Source organism: Ornithorhynchus anatinus, chromosome 7 (genome assembly GCF_004115215.2).
Source record: "Ornithorhynchus anatinus isolate Pmale09 chromosome 7, mOrnAna1.pri.v4, whole genome shotgun sequence".
Taxonomy (NCBI): Eukaryota; Metazoa; Chordata; class Mammalia; order Monotremata; family Ornithorhynchidae; genus Ornithorhynchus; species Ornithorhynchus anatinus.
In genome coordinates, this window is record NC_041734.1 from 58,790,447 (window position 1) to 58,816,845 (window position 26,399).

General features: G+C 52.9%; 1 protein-coding gene across 3 annotated transcripts; it reads right to left on the reverse strand.

Moving 5' to 3' along the window:
• Positions 1–4,741: 4,741 nt before the first annotated feature.
• On the reverse strand, positions 4,742–26,332 carry LOC100077627 (tubulin alpha-8 chain). Of its 3 annotated transcripts, none has more exons than XM_029069026.1 (5): positions 26,243–26,332; positions 9,897–10,119; positions 8,632–8,780; positions 6,804–7,484; positions 4,742–5,155 (listed from the first exon to the last, which is right to left on the reverse strand). In XM_029069026.1, exons 2-5 carry the CDS (start codon positions 10,015–10,017, stop codon positions 4,862–4,864), a joined length of 1,245 nt encoding a protein of 414 aa, XP_028924859.1. In that variant the 5' UTR covers positions 10,018–10,119; positions 26,243–26,332; the 3' UTR covers positions 4,742–4,861. The 3 variants fall into 3 exon arrangements, with proteins under 3 accessions (XP_028924859.1, XP_028924857.1, XP_039768437.1); XM_029069024.2 differs by lacking the exon at positions 26,243–26,332 and adding an exon at positions 14,156–14,228; XM_039912503.1 differs by lacking the exon at positions 26,243–26,332 and adding an exon at positions 10,290–10,310.
• Between the last annotated feature and the right edge of the window lie 67 nt (positions 26,333–26,399).

The following is a 26,399-nucleotide window of genomic DNA, read 5'->3' on the forward strand; positions in this document are numbered from 1 at the left end:
CAGCTCCTCACCGGCCTCCCACTGGCCCTTCACTCTCCTCCTCATCAGCTCAACACCAGCCTCTGTCCCACCAGCCTCTCCACCAGTCCCCCACTGACCTCCCCCTACCTGCCTTCGGCCTTTTCCCACCGGCCTCCCCAATGGCCCTTCACCGGCTCCCTTCAGCCCCCGACCTTCCGCACCAGCCCCTCCATTGGCCTACCTCCTCCAAGAGACCTTCCCTGACTAAACCCTCCTTTCCTCTTCTCCCACTCCCTTCTGCGTCACCCTGATTTGCACCCTTTATTCAACAGCCCACCCCCCTCCCCGCCCAGGCCCACAGTGCTTATATACATATATGTAATTAATTTATTTGTATTTGTCTGTCTCCCCCTCTAGACTGTTAGCTCATTGTGGGAAGGGAATATGTCTGTTTACTGTTATACTGTGATATCAACTGCGGTATTTGTTAAGCGCTTACTAAGTGCCAGGCACAGTATTAACCGTGGGGATGGATACAGCAAATCGGGTTGGACACAGTTCTTGTCCCACGTGGGCTCCCAGTCTTAATCCCCATTTTACAGATGAGGTAACTGAGGCCCAGAGAGGTGAAGTGACTTGCCCAAGGCCTCGCAGCAGACAACTATAGCATCAGCCTCCTTGCCGAGCTCCCTCCCTCCTGACTCATCCCACTCCATTCTGCTGTCCGGATCATTTATCTAAGAAACCTTCAGTCCACATCTCCCCACTCCTCAAGAACCTCCAAGAGTCGCCCGTCCACTTCCGCAACAAACAGAATTTCTTACCATCGGGGTTAAAGACTTCAATCAGCTCACCCCCTCCTACCGTACTTTGCCGATCCCTTACCGTGACCCAGCCCGCTCGCTTCATTCCTTTAACTCTCGGTACTTTGATTTCATCTCTCTCCACCAGCCTCCTGCCACAACCTCCCCGTGGCCTGAAACTCCTTCCCACTTCTTATCCAACAGACCACCTCGCCTCACATCTTCAAAGCCCTCCTAAAAATCACACCTCTTCCAACATGCCTTCGCTGACTACCTCCTCATTTCCCCATCCCATTCACCCTCCCGCCCCCCTCATTTATACATTTGAGTCATTATCCCAGAGCACTGTGATACCTCCCTCCAGCCCCACAGAACTTATGTATGTATCCTCAGACTCTACCCTTAATGTCAATAGTGCCTTACCCACTAGACTATAAACTCCTTGTGGACAGGGATCTATCCTATTGGATTCTTCCAAGAGCTTGGTACAAAGTGCAGCCTACAGGAAGCACTCAGTAAATACCATTGATTGATTGATTGTTGCAGGAAGAGGAACGCTCCCTTCCAACTCCCTACCACCACTTGTCTCCTGTGTGACCTTGGACAAGTCACTTCTTTGTACCTCAGTTACCTCATCTGTAAAATGAGGATTAAGGCTGTGAGCCCCACGTGGGACAGGGACTGTGTCCAACCCGATTTGCTTGTATCCACCCCAGTGCTTAGTACAGTGCCTGGCATATAGTAAGTGCTTAACAAATAACAGAATTGTAATTATTTTTATTAGGGGGTGAACATGAAGCCTGCAGGGGTGAGTGGCTGCGTGGAGTGGGGCAGAGAGGGGGTGTCAGAGGTGAGGGGTTTGCGGAGCAGGATAATTAATTCATTCAAGTGTATTTATTGAGCACTTAGTGTGTGCAGAGCTCTGTACTGATGCTTGGAAGAGTACAATATAACAATAGACACATTCCCTGCCCACAACGAGCTTATGATCTAGAAGAGGAGGCTGACATTAATATAAATAAATAAATGACAGATGTGTACATAAGTGCCGTGGGGCTGGGAGGTGGGGATGAATGAACGGAGCAAGTCCGGGTGATGCAGAAGTGGGAGGGAGAGGAGGAAGGGAGGGCTTAATCTGGGAAGGCCTCCTGGAGGAGATGAGCCCTGAATAGGGCTTTGAAGCAGGGGAGAGTAATCTTCTATCGGATTTGAGGAGGGAAGACGTTCCAGGCCAGAGATAGGATGTGGGCGAGAGGACGGCGGTGAGGTAGATGAGATCATTCATTCATTCAATCATATTTATTGAGTGTTTACTGTGTGCAGAGCACTTTATTAAGCGCTTGGGAAAGACTGTAAACCCATTGTTGTGCAGGGAATGTGACTGCTTATTGTCCTGTACTCTCCCAAGGGCTTAGTACAGCAGTCTGCACACAGTAAGTGCTCAATATGATTGAATGAGTGAACAATAAACAGACACATTCACTGCCCACGAGGAGCTCAAGTGAGAAGGTTGGCATTAGAGAAGTGAAGTGTGGGGCTTGGGGGGAGCCTGCATGGACAAGGGGCTGCGTGGAACAGGATAACCAGGGGGCCTGCAGGGGTGAGGGTCAGTGTGGAGCAGGGCGGGCTGGTGTGGGCACCTGCAGGACCAGGAGCGGCTGCGGAGGAACGCACAGCCTTGGGCCTGCAGCTCTCAGCAGCTCTGGTTTCCCTTCCTCCCTTTCCTTCAGGCCACCCGGCCTGACCTGACCGCCTCCCCCGTACCCCCCCTCCCCCCACATAAGAGATAAGAGAGAAGGGGCATGAGCTGGGGTAGGGGGAAAGGGTAGGTTGGAGCAGGGGGTGAAGCACTTTGTAAAGTGCCCCAGCACTTAGTACAGTGCCTGGCACATAATAATGATGGTATTAAGCGCTTATTAAGACAAAACTGGGAAGGGGAACAGGGGGAGGGGGAAGGGGGACTCTGGGTCCTGGGCCCCCAGAGCAGCAGGCAGGCTGAACGTGGGTGTGGGGCAGGCCACCCTGCGCCCGGCGGCCCAGGGGAGGAAGCCTGGGGCCGGGCTGGAGATTGAAATGGAAGAGGGCAACAGGAAGAAAGGGTGGGACGCGTGAAGGGGGAGGAAGCGGCGAGTAGAAAAGAGAGGGTGGGGGTGTCAGCTCGCTCTGATATTGCCAGATAGTCACCTTTGGAATAAGGGGACAAGCAGACAAGGATGTAACCATCTCTCAGAGTTTTTAAGAACAATAACGGTGGCATTCATTAAGTGCCAAGCACTGACCTCCGTTCTGGGGGAGATTCAAGGAGCTCACGCTGTACGGGGAAGGGAGAACAGGTTTTGAATCCCTCCAAGCACCCTGTTCTGACCCTGGTTTTCTCAGGCCCAGCAGTAGGCATCACACACGGGCTGGGAGGGAGGAGGGCAGCAGATTCTACTGGGCCCTAACCGTCCAGTTCTTCCTTTTCCCAGCTCATTTACAGGGCCCATTACCCTGATTCTGTTGTACCTTCTCCAGCGCTTAGTACAGTGTCTGGCACAGAGGAAGTCCTTCTTAATAACAGTGTGTGTTAAAGGCTTAACTAACCCCTATAAAGGGGATGCAAATCTTCTATAATATTCATTGCTCTTGCACACCCCTTTCTGCTCTCCAGATAATTATGATATTTGTTAAGCATTTACTATATGCCAAACGCCATTCGACGCACTGAGGTAGATACAAGGCTATCAGGTTGGACAAAGGCCCGTCCCACATAGGACTCGCACTCTTAACTGAGGTAATGGACCCAGAGAAGTGAAGTGACTTGACTAAGATCATACAGCAGACATATGGCGGAGTCAAGATTACAACCCATGACCTCATTTCCAAGCCCGTGCTGTATCCCCTAAGCCACGCTGCTTCAGAGGGCAGCTACTTGAGCACGGTCTCCACCTCTACATCTAAACTCTGTCCTCACTCACCACTCGGAGCCTGTCAGACCCTTGGCATAAACAGCTGAGGCCTAGAGCCCCACGGGGCCTTTTTACAGTTGCGCTGGAATGTTTTCATTGGAACCAAATCTCGATTTTGTGTCAACCTGGGGTCCCCGTTACAAAGTCTGAATCTTCTGCCTACGACCTTGGAATTGAGCCAATTGGAGCCAGCCTGTCTTAACTGGAAGAAGGCAGGGGAGATCCGTGAAAAATTAAAAACAGGCACGGGGGTGAAGAATTACGTGGAAAGCCTCACAAGGGTGGAAGAGAGACAGCCCGGGTTCTAACGGTGGCACCTGTCAACTCGTGCTAGGGGCCAAGTGCTCGGGAAGAGAAACAATCAGGACACACACAGCCTATGGGGCTCACAGACCAAGAGCGAGGGAGAACAGGTAGTCAAATCCCCACCTTACAAAGTGAGGAAACTGAGGGCCAGAGACATGAAGTGAGCTCACGGCTACCGGCCTCCAGCAGGAATATACTGCTACCTTTCTCAAATTTTCCTCTAAAAATAAACATTAATAACACGGTGCTTCTTAAGCAGTTATTGTGTCAAGCACTGCACTATATTTTCTTTAATAAGGAATTCGTTAAGCACTGTATTAAGTGCTGGGGGTAGATACAAGATAAGTAGATCTCACGTGGGGCTCACAGTTTAAGTAAAAGGGAGAACAGGTATTGAATCCCCATTTTACAGATGATGCCACCGAGGGCCAGAGACATGCAGTGATCTGCCCAAGGTCACAGCACGCAAGCGGCAGAGCCAGGATTAGAACCCAGGCCTGCGCTCTCTCCACTAGGCCGAGCTGCTTCTCTAGAGCAGACCCTGGGTCATCCACTCCGCAAACACACCGTGCCTGTCTCCATCCCAGCTTGGGGCGACCGTGTTTTCAGGAGAGCAAAGTCAAAGGCTTTTACTTGGCTTCCGTCCTAGGGGTTGGGGTTGGAGGGAGGGAGGGAGGGGAGGTGAACCGCAGGGAGCGAATGAGTTGCCAAGACCAAGAGAGCCAAGGGGTGGGCTGATGTGTTTATTTCCAGAAGGGAAAGACAGGTCAGAGGTCAGGTCTTCCCAGGGTGGCCGGTCGGGCCGAGATGCTGCGGGGTGAGATGGGAGGGATCCATCCCCACCTAGTACTCCTCGCCCTCATCTTCACCGTCCATAGAGTCCGTGCCCACCTCCTCGTAGTCCTTCTCTAGAGCAGCCAGGTCCTCCCGGGCCTCCGAAAACTCTCCTTCCTCCATGCCCTCACCCACGTACCAGTGCACGAAGGCCCGCTTGGCGTACATCAGGTCAAACTTGTGGTCCAGGCGGGCCCAGGCTTCGGCGATGGCCGTGGTGTTGCTCAGCATGCAGACTGCCCGCTGCACCTTGGCCAGGTCCCCACCGGGCACCACCGTGGGTGGCTGGTAGTTGATGCCAACCTGAGAGACAGAGACAGAGAGAGACATACAAAGAACGCAGAGTTACTTCACCAGGAGGCGCGGAGCCAGCCCGCCCAAGGCCGGCAGATTACGGCTTCGGAGAGCTTGGTCTTAACCTCTTTTCCTGTGCGGCGACAGCTTAGCTACCGGCCATCTGGCCCTCGCTTATCCCCTCTCCCCGGGGCGGTGGAGGCTTCTTTAGAGATGCGACACAAATTGCTGATTCCAGGACACAGGAGCCCATCTGTCACAGTGTCCCTTTCCCACCCTGCAGGCTGCTGAAGGCAGAAAGTTAGCACAGGCCGGCTCCAGGGACAGGGAACGTCAGGCTTCTCCCTTGAGATGTGGCTTTCCCTTTCACGGGAGGACTGGCCACGGACCTTGGGCTTGCACCCCCCTCGTCCCCTCTGACTCCCTAGGTAGATCCAGTGACAGCCCCACGAGTAGGTTCCGCACTGCCCAGCCCAGGGTTTCTTGAATCGGGGAGTATCGTGAATACTTAGTAAGGTGCTCTGCGCCCACTGAGTACTCAGATACCCTTAGTCAGCTGGCTGAACGAGCCCAGCACAAACTCACCCCGGGCAAGTGGCCGTTTGTACAGCCGAGCCCAGAAGGGAAAGAAGCCGGCTGGTGGGACAGAGAGGTCCCAGCTGAGAATCTGGGACCGGGGTCCTGATCCAACCTGCAGCCTCAATTGAGAGGTCGCGGGAAAGTCATCCTGCCTCGAGGGCCAGTGAGAGGATGATGGGAAAGCACGGTGGACCCACAGCTGTCAATGAGTGGTATTCCTGGGTGCAAAGCACCCAAGTATTTCCTGGGTGCAAAGCAGTGTACTGAGCGCTTGGGAAGCTGCAGCAGAGTAGAGTTGGTAGACATGTTCTCTGTTTTTGTGTGCTAGGGGCAGTGGGCTAAGCCTCTCTGATTATGTCCAACTGGTTTACTTCAGTCTTCTCAGTGCCAAGCCAGAGATAACCTTGTAAACGTTAAGCTCACTGTGGACGGGGAATGTGTGTTATGTTAGATGACGGTTCTCCCAAATGCTAAATACAGTGCTGTGTACACAGTAGGTACTTAAAGACCGACTGACATGACTGACATATCTGTGATCGTTCAGCATCACTGGGTTCTTACTAATCTCGCCCTCAGGAAACCTCCTCCAGGAAGGAAGAGGGCCTGAGGCTCAGCTTAATGTGAGATACAGGCTACAGTGCACTTGCTAAGCACGTACTCTGTGCCAGGCACCGTACCGAGTGCTGGGGTAGATACAAGTTAAATCGGGTTGGACACGGTCCCACGTCCCACAGCCCTACTCCCCACTTTTACAGATGAGGTAACTGAAGCGCAGTGAAGTTAAGTGACTTGCCCGAGGTCACGCAGCAGCTAAGCGGCAGAGCCGGGAGATTAGAACCCAGGTCCTCGGTCTCCGAGGACCGTGCTCTTCCCACTAGGCCCCGCTGAATCTACAATCTAGCAACCCCTCCCCGTCCTCCACCGAGATCTTTCTCCGGCCCCACCAAGAGCCAAACTGGGCCTACTTCAGTTTTAGGGCCGCCTTTTCAGACTGGCACCATCAGGGCAGTTTCGGGCCCTTCGGACCGGGGCGACGGGGAAGCCCCCGAATCCCACCACCGACCCTTCTGCCACTTGCCTTGAAGCCGGTGGGGCACCAGTCCACAAACTGGATGGTGCGCTTGGTCTTGATGGCGGCGATGGCGGCGTTGACGTCCTTGGGCACCACGTCCCCACGGTAGAGCATGCAGCAGGCCATGTACTTGCCGTGCCGCGGGTCACACTTGACCATCTGGTTGGAGGGCTCGAAGCAGGCGTTGGTGATCTCGGCCACCGACAGCTGCTCGTGGTAGGCCTTCTCGGCCGAGATGATGGGCGCGTAGGTGACCAGCGGGAAGTGGATGCGGGGGTAGGGCACCAGGTTGGTCTGGAACTCGGTCAGGTCCACGTTGAGGGCGCCGTCGAAGCGCAGCGAGGCGGTGATGGAGGACACGATCTGGCCGATGAGGCGGTTCAGGTTGGTGTAGGTGGGGCGCTCGATGTCCAGGTTGCGGCGGCAGATGTCGTAGATGGCCTCGTTGTCCACCATGAAGGCGCAGTCCGAGTGCTCCAGGGTGGTGTGGGTGGTGAGGATGGAGTTGTAGGGCTCCACCACGGCCGTGGACACCTGCGGGGCCGGGTAGATGGCGAACTCCAGCTTGGACTTCTTGCCGTAGTCCACCGAGAGCCGCTCCATCAGCAGCGAGGTGAAGCCTGAGCCGGTGCCCCCGCCGAAGCTGTGGAAGATCAAGAAACCCTGGAGTCCTGTGCACTGGTCTGACTGGCAGAGAGGGACGAGAAACAGGAGGGTCAACGGGGCAGCAGGTCAACCGTCAATCCCCCCCGCGCCCCCTGGAAGTCAGGAGTCCCCTCCTGGCACACAAGACGGGCCTGACCCTGGCTTTTTCCGGCGAACCCGCGAGGGAACCGGCGAGCGGACGGGGCACCCGGCTGGGGTCACTCAGTCGGTCTTTTCCCCGGGAAAGTGAGAAGCAGCCTGGCCTAGTGGCAAGAAGACCGGCCTGGGAGCTAGAAGGACCTGGGTTCCGATCCCGATCCCTCCACTCGTCTGCTGTGTGACCCGGGGCAAGTTACTTCACTTCTCCACGTCTGTTACCTCATCTGAAAAATGGGGATGAAGACGGTGAGCCCCAGGCGGGACAGGGACGGGGTCTAATCTGATTAGCTCAGCGCCTGACGCTGAGGTGCGGGCACAGAAAGGGTGGGGGGGGGCCTTGCCCCAGGGTGGGATGGGACTTGAACCCTGACCGACCAGAGGGAGACATGGCCAAACATGGCTCCGTCCGGCTTGGGCTGAGCTTCAGATCTGGGGATCCCTAACCCCAAAGAGATCAGCCCACTTCTTGCCAAGGGCGGGGCTTTCCTAAATGCCCCCCAACCCAACTGAACAGGGATCGAGCACCACTGGCTGCCCAGGGTGGCGAGGACTCTTCTGGTCAGCGTCAAGAGCGCCAGGGTCTCTGCTCAGACTCCCTGCAGCCCACCTCCCTTCCAACCCCAAAGGAGTCGGGATCGGTCCCCGCCTGAGAAGGAGCCAGGCCGCTCCCACCCTCTGCGGGAAGGAAGCCCCGGAGAGGGTCCGCAAAAGGGGCCCCACTGGGGACCCCAGAGGAAGGGCGTGGAACGAGCGGCGCAGCTGGCCTTCCCCTGACCTGGTCACCCTCCCAGAGGCCGGCAGAAGGGGAAGAAGAGGAAGTGTTTCGGTAAAACACCCCAGGGAGGATACGAAGAGCAAGAGCTGGAGGAAGGTCGAGGCTGCCTGTGGTTTCCCCTCCTCTGGCCTCCATCTACCCTCCAGACCCCGAAGATAGCTGTGGCTTTCAAGCCCCACGGGGGTGGTGGACAGCAGGCAGACAGACGGGCTGAGCCGGGGAGGCGCCGGCGCTCAGATCGCCCTCCCGGCTCACCAGCTTCCGGACGCGCTCGAGCACCAGGTCGATGATCTCCTTCCCGACGGTGTAGTGGCCCCGGGCGTAGTTGTTGGCCGCGTCCTCCTTCCCCGAGATCAGCTGCTCAGGGTGGAACAGCTGCTTGTAGATCCCGTTCCTCACCTCATCTGGATTGGTGGAGGGGGAGAAGAGACGGAGAGAGTAGTTTCAGGGGGCAGCCCAGGGAAGGGGGTGGGTCTCCCGAATCCCCTGGGGGCATCCGGGCTTCTTCGAGCCTAATCAACAGTATTTATTGACTACTCTGTGCGCGGCGCTGTGCTAAGCGCTTGGGAAAGTACAACACAGCGGGTAGACACGATCCTTGCCCTCAAGGAGCTTACAGGCTACGGGGGAGGCTGACAGGAAAGTAAGTTACAGACGGGGAAAAAAACCAGCGGATTAAAGGATGCGTATGAAAATGCTGCGGGGCTGGGGTACCTGAGTGATTAAGGGAGATCTAGAGATAGATTGCTTCCGCGAGAAACTCAGGCCGAGGGGCCTAGGGGCAGGGGTGGCTAGGAAGTCACCAACCCCGCGATCAAGCCCCTAACCCATTGATCTCAGAGCCGGAGTTACGAGTCAGAGCCGTTGCCGGTGGCAGGAAGCGCGGGGGCAGGGGGCAGGATGCTGAGGAAGGCCGGGCCCAAGAGGCCCCGGGAGGAGGGAAGAGCCGACGGCAAAGGGGCGGGAGAGGGAAGAGGCGCCCGCGTCTCTGAGTTCCAGCCAGCCTGCCGACCGCAAAGGATCTTGTTTCGATTAGAGCTAAGTGGCAGCCATCTTACGGGATCCGCGCCGCTCCCAGGAGCCCCGCGGAGACGTGGCCCGGAGCTTTCGTGGGCGCGGGGAGGGATGGGAAGTGATCCCGAGGGCCAGAGTGAATACTCCGGCTGCCCCCGCCCCACTCTGTTCGGTCTCCCCCAACTCTCCGTCGCGATCCCAGTAAAGCCCCGAGGTCGTCGGGGATCACGGGACTAATTCTGACATCCGCTTCCACGCCGTTGAGCTCCGCGGAGGGCCTCGTCTCCTCTCGCCTCCCCTCACCGCCCGGGACCTCCAGCGGTGCCCAGTCCCCAAGCGGAGCGGAGACAGAAGCGGCCAGGTTTCGCGTGGTCCTTGGCAGCGGCAACATTGGCACGCCGCTCGGATTCCGGGAGCGCTCGCGGACCCGGCCTCCCTCCGGAGGCCCGCGGCCCGCCCCCCGCCACATCTCCCCAGACCACCTCGGCGTCCAGACACCCCGTTACCTATGACGGCCGGCTCCAGGTCCACGAAGACGGCCCGGGGCACGTGCTTGCCGGCCCCCGTCTCGCTGAAGAAGGTGTTGAACGAGTCATCCCCGCCCCCGAGGGTGGCGTCGCCGGGCATGGTGCCGTTGGGCTGGATGCCGTGCTCCAGGCAGTAGAGCTCCCAGCAGGCATTGCCGATCTGCACTCCGGCTTGGCCGACGTGGATAGAGATGCATTCGCGCTGCAAGGGTTTGAGGGAGAGAGAGGGAGAGGGGAGGGGAAGTTCACACTGAACTCGGGACAGAGAACAAATACGCCCAAGCGCCCTGGAGACCCAGAGTGGAAGAATCCGAACATCTAGCCAAAAGACGATGGCCGGAACCCCCTCCCCCAGCCCCCCCACGCACTCACACCCATCCCCCGGGGCCGAGTCGGACCGGGGAGGAGGGGGTGAAGTTTGGGATTTGGCTTCGTTCTCCGGCACGGTGTCTGCTGAGTGTCCGGGGGGGAGGGCGTCCCTTCCCCCTGCAGCGAGTTGGGTGAGAGCAGGGCGATCGAGACAGCAGGGTGACCGACCCAGAGAGGGGACGGCGATGCCAAAATGGAGAACGTCCACCTTTGCTCGACCCCACCCCTAACCCGGCCAGGCTTGGCCAAACAGGGCACAGGTCAAGGCTGCTTCCTGCACGGCAGGCCCGGGGCTAGGGTCGACACCGGGCCCGAGGAGAGAGGCCCCGGAGCCCCACAGAGTGGCGGGTTCAAGGGGGTGTCACTGAGCTCCAGGTCGGGGTCAAGGTCAAGCAGGCCACGGCTCCCCTGGAAACCCCGGCAGCCCCCCGGGGCCGGGGCAGACCCTGCTGGAGGCTCCGGGGAAGGAGTCCGGGGCTCCCAGCCCGGAAGCGAGCCGGAGATCCGGGGGGCCGGGGAGGGGGGTGTCGGGGGATAATAATAATAATAATGTTGGTATTTGTTAAGCGTTCTGTGCAGAGCACTGTTCTAAGCGCTGGGGGAGATACGGGGTCATCGGGTTGTCCCACGCGAGGCTCACAGCCTTCATCCCCCTTTTACAGAGGAGGGAACTGAGGCCCAGAGAAGCGAAGCGACTTGCCCACGGTCCCACGGCTGACAGGCGGCAGAGCCGGGATTCGAACCCGTGACCCCTGTCTCCCAAGCCCGTGCTCTTTCCACTGAGCCACGCTGCTTCTCAAGCAGGGATCGCTCAGCAGGGATCCGCCTCCAAAGGCCCCCCCACCCCGAGGGACCTCCAATCCAATAAGCTGGATCCATCGGTAACTTATTTGGAGAGTCCACTGTGCGCCGACCTCTGTACTAAGCGCTCGGGACAGGTCGATTTAGGAGGAGGAGCTAAAGTTGGGGGGGTCCCAAGTTCTGTACACAGCGAGCGTTCAACGAATGCCGCTGATCGATGGATTGACGTCCTCCTGCACTACGGAATCGATAAGATTCCACTGTTTAGACGGTGGATGAATTCTTTCGTTTGGCACGCGTCGTACTGGACTTTCCCAAGCGCTTAGTACAGTGCTCCGCATACAGTAGGTGCTTAATAAATACGATTGAATGAATGAATGGGCTGAGGAGGAAGAGGAGGAGTGTTGGGGGTGGAGGGTTTGGGAGGCGGGAATAACCGCAGCCTTCCAGAAAGCCATTTCTAGCGGGTCCCCCCACCACCGCTCCTTCATTTCCCACCCCGGGTACGGGAGAGGGATGGAGGACAGGGAAGGAGAGACGGGGAGTAGATCGCACTTACTGAGCGCTTACTGTGTGCAGAGTACTGTACTAGGCGCTTGGGGGAATACAATACAGTCCCGGGGGGGGGAGGGGAGAAGAATCTAAGCACACTGTGAGCAGAAAAGGGGCCCAGCTGATTCCGCTCACTCAAATCAATCGCATTTATTAAGCACTCTGTGCAGAGCACTGTACTAAACGTTTGGGGGAGTACAATACAGTCCTGCCGGGGGGACGGGGGCGGTCTTTAACTGCACCGTGGGCATAAAAGGGGCCGAGCTGACCCCGCGTACTCAATCGTATTTATTAAGCGCTTACGGTGTGTAGAACACTGTATTAAGCGCTTGGGAGAGAACAACAGACTGTGAGCCCGTTGTTGGGCAGGGATTGTCTCTGTTGCTGAATTGTACTTTCCAAGCGCTTAGTACAGTGCTCTGCACATAGTAAGCGCTCAGGAAATACGACGGAATGAATACAATACAGTCCTCACTCCCGCGGGGAGGGAATCTCTAAGCGCACCGTGAGCAGAAAGGGGGCCGAGCTGACCCCGCGTACTCAATCGATCGTATTTATTAAGCGCTCACTGTGCGCAGGGCACTGTCCTAAGCGCTTGGGACACTACGCTAGAACCGTTCATTCATTTCATCGTATTTATTGAGCGCCTACCGGGTGCGCAGCACTGTCCTAAGCGCTTGGGAGGCTACACTACAGCCTTTAATTGAATCGTATGGACTGAGCGCTTACTGTGTGCAGAGCACTGTGCTACGCGCTTTGGGACACTACACTATAACCATTCATTCATTCCATCGTAATAATGATAACGTTGGTATTCGTTAAGCGCTTACTATGTGCCGAGCACTTGTTCTAAGCGCTGGGGTAGACACAGGGGAATCAGGTTGTCCCACGTGGGGCTCACACACTCTTAATCCCCATTTTACAGATGAGGGAACTGAGGCACCGAGAAGTGAAGCGACTTGCCCACGGTCACACAGCTGACAAGTGGCCGAGCCGGGATTCGAACCCATGACCCCTGACTCCGAAGCCCGTGGAAAAGTTATAGTGTAGCCTCCCAAGCGCTTAGGACAGTGCTGTGCGCCCGGTAGGCGCTCAGTAAATACGATGGAATGAATGGGTACAGTGTAGTGCCCCAAAGCGCTTAGCACAGTGCTCTGCACACGGTAAGCGCTCCCTCAATACGATTTAATTAAAAGCTACAGTGTAGCCTCCCAAGCGCTTAGGACGGTGCTGTGCGCCCGGTAGGCGCTCAGTAAATAGGATGAAATGAACAGTTATAGCGTAGTGTCCCAAAGCGCTTAGCACAGTACTCTGCACACGGTAAGCATTCGATCAATACGATTGAATGAATGAATTCCGTCGTATTTACTGAGCGCCTCCCGGGTGTGAGCCCCAGAAGCAACGTGGCTCAGTGGCCAGAGCCCGGGCTTGGGAGTCAGAGGTCATGGGTTCTAATCCCGACTCCGCCGCTTGCCAGCTGGGTGACTTTGGGCAAGCCACTTCTCTGTGCCTCAGTTCCCTCATCTGTAAAACGGGGATTAAAACGGTGAGCCCCACGTGGGACAACCTGATCACCTTGTATCCGAACAGCGCTCTGCACATTGTAAGCGCTTCACAAATACCGACATTATTACTATTGCAACCTCATCACCCGGTTCCCCCCCCCCCCCCCGCCCAGCGCTTAGAACAGTGCCCTGCACATAGTAAGCGCTTCACAAATACCAACATTATTAGAGAAGCAGCGCGGCTCAGTGGAAAGAGTCCGGGCTTGGGAGTCTGACCGTGGGCAAGTCACTTTACTTCTCTGTGCCTCAGTTCCCTCGTCTGTAAAATGGGGATTAACTGTGAGCCCCACCTGATGACCTTGTATCTCCCCCAGCGCTTAGAACAGTGCTCGGCACAGAGTAAGCGCTTCACAGATACCACCATTTGTGATAACAACCTCCTCACCCGGTTTTCCCCCCAGCGCTGAGAACAGTGCTTGGCACAGAGTAAGCGCTTCACAAATACCACCATTATTATTATTATTATTATTATTATAACCTCCTCACCCGGTTTTCCCCCCAGCGCTTAGACCAGTGCTTGGCACAGAGTAAGCGCTTCACAAATACCAACATTATTACAACCTCCTCACCCGGTTTTTCCCCCCAGCGCTTAGAACAGAGTAAGCGCTTCACAAATACCACCATTATTATTATTACAACCTCCTCACCCGGTTTTTCCCCCCAGCGCTTAGAACAGTGCTTGGCACAGAGTAGGCACTTCACAAATACCACCCTTATTATTATTATTATTACCACCTCCTCACCCGGTTTTCCCCCCAGCGCTTAGACCAGTGCTTGGCACAGAGTAAGCGCTTCACAAATACCAGCATTATTACCACCTCCTCACCCGGTTTTCCCCTCCAGCGCTTAGAACAGTGCTTGGCACAGAGTAGGCGCTTCCCCCATGCCATAATGATGATTACGATGATAGTAATAATAATAATAATAAGAAGAATTTGGCGTGTCGCTCACCATGGCTGTCGAGGCGAAAAGGCAAGGCAAACGTTGACTGCAGACGCGCTACGGGTCTCGGCCAACAGAGCCCTTGGAGGGCGGCGCGCCGGGCTCTGCCTTATATAATCCGGCCGCGCCCCGGGCCCCGCCCCCCGATCCCCCATTGGTCCGCCTCCGGCCGCGCCCCCGCCCCCGGCTCTCCTCATTGGACCCACCTCGGGCGGAGCCACGCCCCCTCCCCTCCCATTGGACGCCTCGGCCCGGCGCGCCCGGCTATTGGCGCGTTCGTACGGGCGGGGCGGGGCCGGCCGCGGGGGGAGGGGGGGGCGCGGGGTTGGAGGCGCCGCCGCGCTGCCCTTCGCTCCGTCCTACTGACTGAGCGCCTACCGGGGGCTCAGCACTGTGCTGAGCGCTTGGGACCCGACGCTAGAACCATTCATTCATTCCATTCTAATAATAATAATAATAATGTTGGTATCTGTTAAGCGCTTACTATGTGCCGAGCACTGTTCTAAGCGCTGGGGGAGATCCAGGGTCATCAGATTGTCCCACATGAGGCTCCCAGTTAATCCCCGTTTTACAGATGAGGGAACTGAGGCCCAGAGAAGTGAAATGACTTGCCCACAGTCACCCAGCTGACAAGGGGCAGAGGCGGGATTCGAACCCATGACCTCTGACTCCCAAGCCCGGGCTCTTTCCACTGAACCACGCTGCTTCTCTATTGACTGAGCGCCTACCGTGTGCCCGGCACTGTGCTAAGCGCTTGGGACACGCCGCTAGAACCATTCATTCATTCCATCCTATTGACTGAGCACCTACCAGGGGCACAGCACTGTGCTAAGCGCTTGGGACTCGACGCTAGAACCATTCATCCCTCCCATCCTATTGATTGAGCGCCTATCGGGGACACAGCACTGTGCTAAGCGCTTGGGACACGCCGCTAGAACCATTCATTTATTCCATCGTATTCTGAGCGCTTACTGTATGCTCAGCACTGTGCTAAGCGCTTGGGACACGACGCTAGAACCATTCATTCCATCCTATTGACTGAGCGCCTACCACGTGCTCAGTACTGTGCTAAGCGCTTGGGACTCTACGCTAGAACCATTCACTCATTCCATCGTATTGACCGAGCGATTACCGTGTGCAGAGCACTGTGCTAAGCGCTTGGGACTCTACGCTAGAACCATTCATTCATTCCATCCTATTGATTGAGCGCCTATCGGGGGCACAGTACTGTGCTAAGCGCTGGGGACTCTACCCTGGAACCATTCATTCATTCCATCGTATCGACTGAGCGCCTACCGTGTGCACAGCGCTGTCCTCGGCACTTGGGACCTTACGCTAGAACCATTCATTCCATCATCCGAACATTCCAAGCGCTTAGGACAGTGCTTGGCACGTAGTAAGCGCTTCCCCAATGCCATCATCATGATGATGCTGATTACGATAACAATAATAATAATAATAATAATATCCCTCAGTTCCATCATCTGTAAAATGGGGATTAACTGTGAGCCTCACGTGGGACCACCTGATGACCCTGTATCCCCCAGCGCTTAGAACAGTGCTCTGCACATAGTAAGCGCTTAACAAATACCAACATCATTATTATTATTATTACCCCAGCACTTAGAACAGTGCTTGGCACATAGTAAACGCTTAACAAATGCCATCATTATTATTATAATTATTACAGTCTAGAGAGTCTGTCTTGCCACTGATCTCTGGCCTGGAAGGCCCTTCCTCCTCAAATCCACCAGACATCGACTCTCCCCGCCTTCAAAGCCTTATCGCAGGCCCATCTCCTCCAAGAAGCCTTCCCAGACTACGCCCCACTTTTCCTCATCTCCCACTCCCTTCTGCGTCACCCTGAATCGCCCCCTTTGCTCTTCCTCCCCTCGCTGCTCCACTGAACTTATTTTATATCTGTCATTTTATTTATTTATACTGATGCCTGTTTATTTGTATGATGTCTGTCTCCCCCCACATCCCACCCCTGGACTGTGAGCTCCTTGCGAGCAGGGATTGTCACACTTTACTGCCGAATTGTACTTTCCCGAGCGCTTAGTACAGTGCTCTGCACACAGTAAGCGCTTAATACATACGATTGAATAGAGAGGAGCTTACAGTCTAGAGTTCTGATGTTAGAATAATTCGGGACGGGTGATCTTGAACATATTCAAATACTAGAAGTTTGTTCCCAAATAAAAGAACTAATAATAATAATAATATTGGTATTTGTTAAGCGCTTACTAGGTGCAGAGCACTGTTCTAAGCGCTGGGGGAGATACAGGGTCATCGGGTTGTCCCACGTGAGGCTCACAGTTAATCCCCATTTTATGGATGAGGTGACTGAGGCACAGAGAAGTTAAGTGACTTGCCCACCGTCACACAGCTGCCAAGTGGCGGAGCCGGGAGTCGAACCCATGACCTCTGACTCCCAAGTCTTGGCTCTTTCCACTGAGCCAACTACGGATGCAGTGGGTAATCAAACCCGAAGATAATAATGTTGGCATTTGTTAAGCGCTTACTATGCGCAGAGCACTGTTCTAAGAGCTGGGGGAGATACAGGGTCATCAGGTTGTCCTACGTGAGGCTCACAGTTAAACCCCATTTTGCAGATGAGGTAACTGAGGCCCAGAGAAATGAAGTGACTTGCCCTCAGTCACACAGCTGACAAGCGGCGGAACGGGATTTGAACCCATGATCTCTGACTCCCCAGCCTGAGCTCTTTCCACTGAGCCACGCTGCTTCTCTATAATAATGGCGATGGTATTCGTTAAGTGCTTACTGAGCGGCAAGCACTGTTCTAAACGCTGGGGGTGGATAGAAGTTAATCAGGTCAGACACAGTCCCTGTCCCACATGGGGCTCAACAGTCTTAAGTAGGAAGGAGAACAAAAAAGAAAATCCCTTCCTCAGCTCCTCTCTCAGCAGCGTGGCTCAGTGGAAAGAGCCCAAGCTTGGGAGTCAGAGGTCATGGGTTCGAATCCCAGCTCCGCCACTTGTCAGCTGTGTGACTGTGGGCAAGTCACTTCACTTCTCTGGGCCTAAATTCCCTCATCTGTAAAATGGGGATTAACTGACAGCCTCACGTGGGACAACTTGATTACCCTGGATCTACCTCAGCCCTTAGAACAGTGCTCTGCACACAGTAAGCGCTTAACAAAAACCAGCATTATTACAAGGTCTAACGACGCGTAGAGTTCGGTCTCTGTAGGCCTTTATAAAAGGCTACCGGGCTCTTGCTTTAATAATAATGTAATAATAATGTGGGTATTTGTTAAGCACTTACTTTGTGCAGAGCACTGTTCTAAGCGCTGGGAGAGATACAGGGTGATCAGGGTGTCCCACGTCAGGCTCACAGTCAATCCCCATTTTACAGATGAGGGAAGTGAGGCACACAGCAGTTAAATGACTTGCCCACAGTCACACGGCAGCTAAGCGGCAGAGCCGGGATTTTTTTTTAATTAAAAAAAAATAAATAACAGGTGCTTATTTCCATATCATCTGGAGGTATTATTTTCATATCAAAATGCACTGCAATGTCCACAGCCCCTGGAGGGTTCCCCAAGTTTCCTGGACTAGTGTCCAAGGATCCATTAGCGCGGGACTCGGACCCCGCACTCCTCAAACCCGATCTGCCTGTGGAAGTCAGTCGACACCGTAGATGCAAAGATTAAATAGTCCTTTGAACACCCCACCCATTCCACAGTAATGACCGTCCTGTGGGTTTCCCTCCCACATTCCAGCGGAGCTCAAAGCACCGACACAGTCCTCTTTCACATCTCCACCCCGAGGTTGGTGAGGAACAAGGTGGATATGCTTCCTTGAGGTTTATAGAGATGGAGTCACAGAGGAAAAAGTGACCCAAATTACAGTCACGCCGACGGGACCGGAGTCAGGAGTTCTAGTTTCTCCCCGAGAGGCTGGCGTCACGCTGCCTCTCCGTTTCTCCTCTTTAGGCCTCGATAATAATAATAATAATAATGTTGGGTTTTGTTAAGCGCTTACTAGGTGCAGAGCACTGTTCTCAGCGCTGGGGTAGACACAGGAGAATCAGGTTGTCCCACGTGGGGCTCACAGTCTTCATCCCCATTTTACAGATGAGGTAACTGAGGCCCAGAGACGTGAAGTGACTCGCCCACAGTCACACAGCTGACAAGGGGCAGAGCTGGGATTCGAACTCATGACCTCTGACTCCAAAGCCCATGCTCTTTCCACTGAGCCACGCTGCTTCTTGATAATTACCGCTGACTGATTGATCGAGGAAGGCCCAGACAAGTTAGTATCCCATTCGGCAGTATTATTAAAATGAAAAGGGCTCTGCCTTCCCGATCCTTTGGCCATCTTCGCTTTCCCAGTTTTTCATTTGGGAATATAGATGCTCTTTAGGTAAATTGGTTATTGCTCTGGCCTGCTCTCCCTTCTACCTTATCTATACACTTGGATCTGTGATCTTTGAACACTTGATAATCACTCCACCCCCAACCCCACAGCACTTACGTGTATATCTTTAAATGGTATATTATACATTTTGTAATGCACATATCTTTAAATTATATATTTAATTTCATATTGTATTTATATTCATATTCATTTCATGTTCATCTGCCCCTCTCGTCTGTAAATGATTAGACTGTAAGCCCGTCAATGGGCAGGGGCTGTCTCTATCTGTTGCCGATTTGTCCATTCCAAGCGCTTAGTACAGTACTCTGCACATAGTAAGCGCTCAATAAATACTATTGAATGAATAAACTCTTTAAGGGCCGGGAACGTGACTGCTAATTGCGTTGTAGCGTACTCTCAGAAGCATTCATCACAGTGCTCTGCACAGAGTAAGCGCTCAATAAATACCATTTATTGGTCGATTGATTAAATGGGTTCAGTTCAGGCAGTATTCAGATTTACCGTATAATCGGTTCCGGAAAACTGTCTCTTAAATCATACTGTAGCACTGTAGGAATCAATTTTCTCCGAGAAACAAAGGGGTTTGTGAATCAGGGCGATGGCCTATTTTTACCTAAATTACCCAGAATTGTGTACTCCTTCAGAGATTACCAATGTAGCTGCATTGGTATATTTGTATTTTCAGAAAAATTCCATGATAGGGTAGCTGGCTTTATTTCATCAGAAATGAAATGGACTCTGGACCCTCCCGGGGAATTGCCCCTGGAGATCAGGTGACTCCAGCCCTTGGGCTTTCCCACTCCACTGTCCTTGTTGAAATATTTTTCTTTTCCCCTGCTCTCCAAATGTGGCTTTTAAGATTATTTCCCCGTTTCCCCAAGGCTCCTGGCTGCCCCTCCACAGCCCTCACCCCTGGAACGCCCTCCCTCCTCACTTCCGCCAAACTAACTCTCTTCCCCTCTTCAAAACCCTACTGAGAGCTCATCTCCTCCAAGAGGCCTTCCCGGACTGAGCTTCCCCTTTGCCCTCTGCTCCCTCTGCTCCCTCTCTGCCCCCCCTTCACCTCCTCTCAGCTAAGACCCCTTTCCCCCACCTTTCCCTCTGCTCCTCCCCCTCTCCCTTCCCCTCAGCACTGTGCTCATTTGTCTATATTTTTATGACCCTATTTATTTTGTTAATGAGGTGTACGTCCCCTTGATTCTATTTATCGTGCTTAAGTTGTCTTGTTTTTGTCCGTCTGTCTCCCCCGATTAGACTGTAAGCCCGTCAGTGGCTAGGGACGGTCTCTATCTGTTGCCGAATTGTGTATTCCAAGCGCTTAGTTCGGTGCTCTGCACATAGTAAGAGCTCAATAAATACTATCGAATGAATGAATGAATGAATGGAGCGAGTGCCATAATCAATCGGTGGTGGTTATTCAGCTCTTACTGTGTGCAGAGCACAGTACTAAGCGCTTGGGAGAGAACAGAACAACCGAGACGGTGGGCACGTTCCCTGCCCGCGCTGAGTTTACAGTCTAGAGAAAAGGAGGCTAATGCTGTAGAGCTGAAACCGACGCGTTGTAAAGACGAAACAGGATATATATTTGGAAATGTTGTTTCATTCATCTCAACTCAAAACATACTAACTTGAGGACGGCTTTCGGTGCTTCTCCCTCAGGCAATCGATCAATCAGCGGCACTTATTTGGCGCCTACCGAGCGCTACGCACTGTTCTAAGCACTTGGATCGTTGAACGGCAGCAAGACATTCTCGGCCCTCATGGAGTTTACAATCTAATGGAGGAGGCAGAAAGAAATTTCTTCACAATTAGTCCTCTGGCCTGAAAGCTCGCTATGGGCGGGGAATGTGTGCGCCCTCCTCAAATCCGTCAATCACACTCCCCCCCTTCAAAGCCCTACTGAAGGCTCACCTCCTCCAAGAGGCCTTCCCAGGCTAAGGCCCCCTTTTCCTCAGCTCCCCCTCTCCTCGGCATGGCCCCAATTCCTTTGCTCTCCCCGCGCCCCAGCACTTGTGTATAAATATATATATCTCTAATTTTATTTATTTATATTGATGCCTGTTTACTTGTTTTGATGTCTGTCTCCCCCTCTCTAGACTGTAAGCCCCGTGTGGGCAGGTATCGTCTCTCTTTATTGCTGAATTGTACTTTCCAACCACTTAGTACAGTGCTCTGCACACATTAAGCGCTCAATAAATACAATTGCATGAATGAATGCTAATTCTGTTGTACTGTACTCTCTCAAGCGCTTAGTACAGTGCTCTGCATCTAATAAGCACTCAATAAATATCATTTATTGATTGATAGGGAAAGTTGGAGGAAGAACAAGTATAAACCTGGAAGCAACACAACTACATCAGGAAGGAGTAGTTGAACAAGTAATTGAATGTACAGATCAATATATAAAAGACAAAAAAACCCCGTAGGTTCCCAAATAATAATAATGTTGGTATTTGTTAAGTGCTTACTATGTGCAGAGCACTGTTCTGAGCGCTGGGGCAGGCACAGGGTTATCAGGTTGTCCCACGTGGGGCTCACAGTCTTCATCCCCATTTTACAGATGAGGTAGCTGAGGCCCAGAGAAGTGAAGTGACTTGCCCACAGTCACACAGCTGCCAAGTGGCAGAGCCGGGATTCGAACCCATGATCTCTGACTCCCAAACCCGGGCTCTTTCCACTGAGCCACGTCGCTTCATGTCCCACCTCACCTAGGGATTGGTAACACTGAACCCAAACCTTACGCCAGGCCATCCCTAGGACAATCAGGGATTATCTGCCACTTGTCTGCTGTGTGACCTTGGGCAAGTCACTTCACTTCTCTGTGGCTCAGTTACCTCATCTGACAAATGGAGGTTAAGACTGTGAGCCCCACGTGGGGCAGGGACCGTGTCCAACCTGATTTGCTTGTAGCCACCCCAGTGCTTAGTACAGTGCCTAGGACATAGTAAGCACTTAAATACCAGAATGATTATTATTATTAGTCCTTAAACCTCCCTCCGGCTCTCTCCTTTGGATCCTAAAGCCCTGCATATTTCTCATTCTTCTACTGCAGGTTTTTTGGGGCACCCTACTCACTGCCCCCCAAATCTCCGCATCACCCTCGCTACCACATCTCTACGGCAGACTCGGGTGTCTTTATACTACAACTGGGAAGGAGCGTGGCCTAGCGGATAAAGCATGGGCCTGGCAGCCAAAGGACCTGGGTTCTAATCCAGGCTCCACCAGTTGCCTGCTGTGTGACCTTGGGCAAGCCACAACCTCTTCGTGCCTCAGTTTCCTCAGCTGCAAAATGGGGATTCAACACCTGGACTCCCTCTTACGCAGACTGAATCTCATACGGGATAGGGACTGGGTCCAACCTGGTTAATTTCTATTTACCCCAATGCTAAGGGCATTTGACACATAATAAGCACTTAACAAATACCATAAAAAAACCCTCAACTCTTTAAATAGAACCTTTAAGAGTGGGCTCTTGTTTTTCCCTTACCTCACCTATTTTCCTTCGGTCCCTTGACTCATCTGTTTCCAAGTTTAGAGTTTCATGATTTTCTTCCTCCCTTCTCAATTTTCACAATTCTCCAACCCTGACTGGGGAAGGGCTCGGGTTGCCCATGGATTTTAACGAATGTATTTTATTTTATTTTCACCATCAGAGGGAGTTGCCTGGTCCCAGCTCTATTATTCACACTTTACCCAAGGCCCCTTGTTCATTCAAGAACTGAGAAGGAAGGAGACTGATCCTTCGGTCTGATCCTTTGGTCTATTTGTTCCTTATCCCCTTTTGGACGGAGTTAGTCAATTGTATTTATTGAAGGCTTACTGTGTGCAGAGCACAATATAACAAACAGATACATTCCCTCCCCACGACGAGCTTAAGGTCTAGAGGGTGACAGTCATTAATATAAATAAATGACAGATATTTACAGAAGTCCTGGGGGGCTGGGCGGGGGGATGAATAAAAGACAGCCAGTCAGGGTGATGCAGAGAGGAGTGGGAGAAGAGGAAAGGAGGGTTTAGTCAGGGAAAGCCTTTTGGAAGAGATGTGCCTTCCAAAAGACTTTTGAAGTGGGGGAGAGTAATTTTCTGTTAGATATGAGAAGCAGCGTGGCTCAGTGGAAATAGCACGGGCTTGGGAGTCAGAGGTCATGGGTTCGAATCCCCGCTCCCCCACTTGTCTGCTGTGTGGCTTTGAGCAAGTCACTTAACTTCTCTGTGCCTCAGTTCCCTCATCTGTAAAATGGGGATTAAAACTGTGAGCCCCACGTGGGACAACCTGATCACCTTGTATCCCCCCCCAGCGCTTAGAACAGTGCTTTGCCCACAGTAAGCGCTTAACAAACGCCATCATCATTAGTATTCTATGAGAAGGGAGAACGTTCCAGGCCAGAGGCAGGACAAGGGCGAGAGGTTGGCGGCGAGATCGAGGTACAGGGAGTGATAGGTTAGCGTTAGAGGTAAGAGGTGTTCAGGCCGGGTTGAGGTAGGACGGTAAGCGAGGTGAGGTGGGAGGAGGCGAAGTGAGAGCTTTAAAGCCGACGGTGAGGAGTTTCTGTTTGATGTGGAGGTGAGCAACCCAAATGACACCCGGCGCTGGTTGGAACTTCCTGAAGATGTCACCTCTTTCTGGGCCCTGCCTCTTGTGGTCCCTAAACCCCTTCCCGGGCTCTGGGTTGGCCTCCTCCTCCTCTGAGCTTCGCCCAGGGGTTGACCAGGACTTTTCCGAGATCTGTGCTGAGTTTCAGGATTCTTGGCCGGCCAGGGCGAGACTCATCAAAGTTTGTTTCTTCATTTTATACAAGGGACATTCGCTGCTTCAGAAAACAGACAAACACACACACCCCTCCCCCGGGGCAGCCTACACAATCCCACAGTCGTTTCCCTTTTTGGTCCTTTGGGAGTTGCTAAAGCATGCTGCTGTCATTTTAACTGATTGTATAGGTTGCTGCTTTTTGATTCCTACATTCCTCTCGTTGGAACAAACTCATCCAAAATGATCCTATCTCTTGCATCCTTAACGGACCTTTTCCCGTACTAAGAGCTGGGAAAGGATCCCCTGGTGGGAATTAAACGTGGCCCGTCCCCTCGGCAGGGGGTTCGCAATCTAAAAAACCTCCAGGAACCTAATGTTATAACGATGCTAAGACTAACTGGTACTGGCTAAGTGTTCACCATGTGTCAAACCCGGTACCAAGCCCTGGGGTAGATACAACGTAGGTCAGAAGTAGCAAAATGATTGTCTTGTGGCATTATTGTAATAAGAACTCAGGCCCAAAACCCGTACATGCCGAGCACTTAGTACAGTGCTCTGCACATAGTAAGCGCTCAATAAATATGATTGAATGAATGAGAAGGGCTAATGTAGATCCAGATAGATAACGTCACCTCTCAACTGTGCAGATTCAGGCCCCGCGATTCCCAACACGCACCCCCGATAAGGTCTCTGCACGGCCGAGGATCCGACCCGCCTTAGAGAGGGGCAGCCCATCAATCCTCATCCTCTTCAATCAGTAAATCAATGGCATTTATTGAGCGCCTACTGTGTGAAGAACATCGTACTAAGCGCTTGGGAGAGTATGACAGTTGGCTTGCACGATCCCCGCCCACAAGGAGCTTACAACATACCACGTACTGTTTTAACTAGCACAGTGAGCCCCACGTGGGACAACCTGATCACCTTGTATGCCCCTCAGTGCTTAGAACAGTGCTTTGCACATAGTAAGTGCTTAACAAATACCAACATTATTATTACCTACCAATTTATGTCCGCATACCTTCCCATTAGATTATATGTTCCTCAAGGGCAGTGGAAAATACATTTTTCCTCTTTTTAGTATGGGGCTTTGCATTTGGGAAGCCATCAGATACTGCGGATTAAAGTGAGACTGATGCCCCCACCCTAGAAATCTGGCAAATATCCTGAAGCTCCTCTTTTAAATTCTGTAGATAATCAAGTCTTTTCTGGTCTCTAGACTGTAAGCTCCTTGTGGGCAGAGAATGTTTACCAACTCTGTCGTATTGTACTCTCCCATGCATTTAGTACCGTCCTCTGTACACAGCCAGCACTCAAATACCACAGATTAAATTCAGTCCATTAGCTCGTGGAAATAAATCAAATTCCTGTCCAATTCATTTCTAGCATCCTTTATCAGGTTTATACTGCCAGATACATCTAGCTGTCTCATTACATAGCTGCGTGGCTTTTTTTGATCCCTTCTGTGTCCCACCTACTCCTACAACAGCCAAGTGTCTTTACTGAGATCTAAGTCAGTCATTACATAACTAAATACATTATTAAGTTTTAATTATTTAAAAATTAAGGGGTGCTGCCTCCCCCTCTGCAACATCCCCTTCTTAAAGGTGTACTCTAACTCTAGGTACTATAAAAAGTAGCCTGCGCTAGGCTCAGGTTTGAGAAAGGTGCTTGGGATGAGGGAGGTCGGTACTTGTTTTGGTCTCACTGCCCTTATTCACCTCAAGGATAACAGGAGAGTCCGGCTGACATCGTTCATATGCTTTTATTATCGTCATTCAAGTCGAGAAGGCAAACCAGCAGCTCCTGCTGCATATTTGGCTGAGGGAGCCAAAATGCTCCACCCCAGTCTGGGCCGACAGTAGGAAGGGATCAGTATCACCAGAGCCACCCAAGGAAGGGAATTTGGTCCTGCTGCGTTCGTTTCACAGGGGTGATTCTCACAGTTGTGTTTCAGGAAATACCATAGCACTGACATCTTATTTCTTAGTGGGTCTAGACATTCCAGCCATTATTTTCAATGTGAACGGAGCCCCTCTTCGGGCGGCCGGCGGGCCAGAGATCTGTATCCAGGACTCTCAGTTCCCTGCAAGACTTGGGTGGGGGTGGGGGGTGGGGAGGGGAAGAGAGAGACAGCGACAGCGAGGGCAAAGTAAGCTCCTCGTCGTGTGCAGGGAATGTGCCTGCTTAGTATAGTGCTTTGCAAACGGTAAGCGCTCAATAAATATGATTGAATGAATGCACAAAGGACATAAACCGAGAGGGGACTTGGGAGCAGGCCAGAAAAGGCAGTTTCTGCCCACCCGCAGCCTGATGGACGGGTCCTCCCACACAGAGGGTGCAGAAGGGCGTGCCCCATCTATGTCTAATCCCCAAGAGACGGTACTGGGAACCAGCCCTGCCGGCAGAAAACAGCAACGGACACCACGTGGCTGGGCCGACTTTCACATTTACTGCCCTCCTGGACAAGGCCACCCAGAGCAGGGCGATGGATCTGCTTCTCGCAGTAAGAAACAAACTCACTGCAGCTGACTAGGAAGATTGAGATGGAGATGGGTCGTCTTTGGGGCCCATTTTCTCTCAGCCGTTCCTTTGTCAGTGGAAATCTAACCGAGAAAGCCGTTCGGAACCACGAACACTCTGGGCATTCAGTGTCTCTGTGGTTGGGATACTGCTCTCGCCGGATACTGAACTCACCATTAATACGGGAGTTAGAAAATCTTTCCCGTGCCGGGGGGAACACTGAGTGCGGCTATAAGCTTCAGCCCCCCAGAACAACCTTTTCCATTTTGGAACGTAAAGGAAAGAAGGATAGGCTATGGGGTGGGGAGGGGGGAATTGAGTTATTCTTGGGACAGCTACCATCAGGTTGTGCATTCTGGATTCCCAACACATTCTACACCATCTCAGTGTATTTGTACTGAAAAGAGAAACCCACATTACCGTGTTCTTGGGAGGGGAGGCAATATTGATCCCGATGATAACCGACTCTCAGTCCCAAGCAGAAAACACCAAGTAGCTCCTGAGTAACGTAAACAGGTTTCAAACCGGGAAGGAGAGTAACTTTGGGAGGCATCCCAGCTTTCACCCCACAAATCCA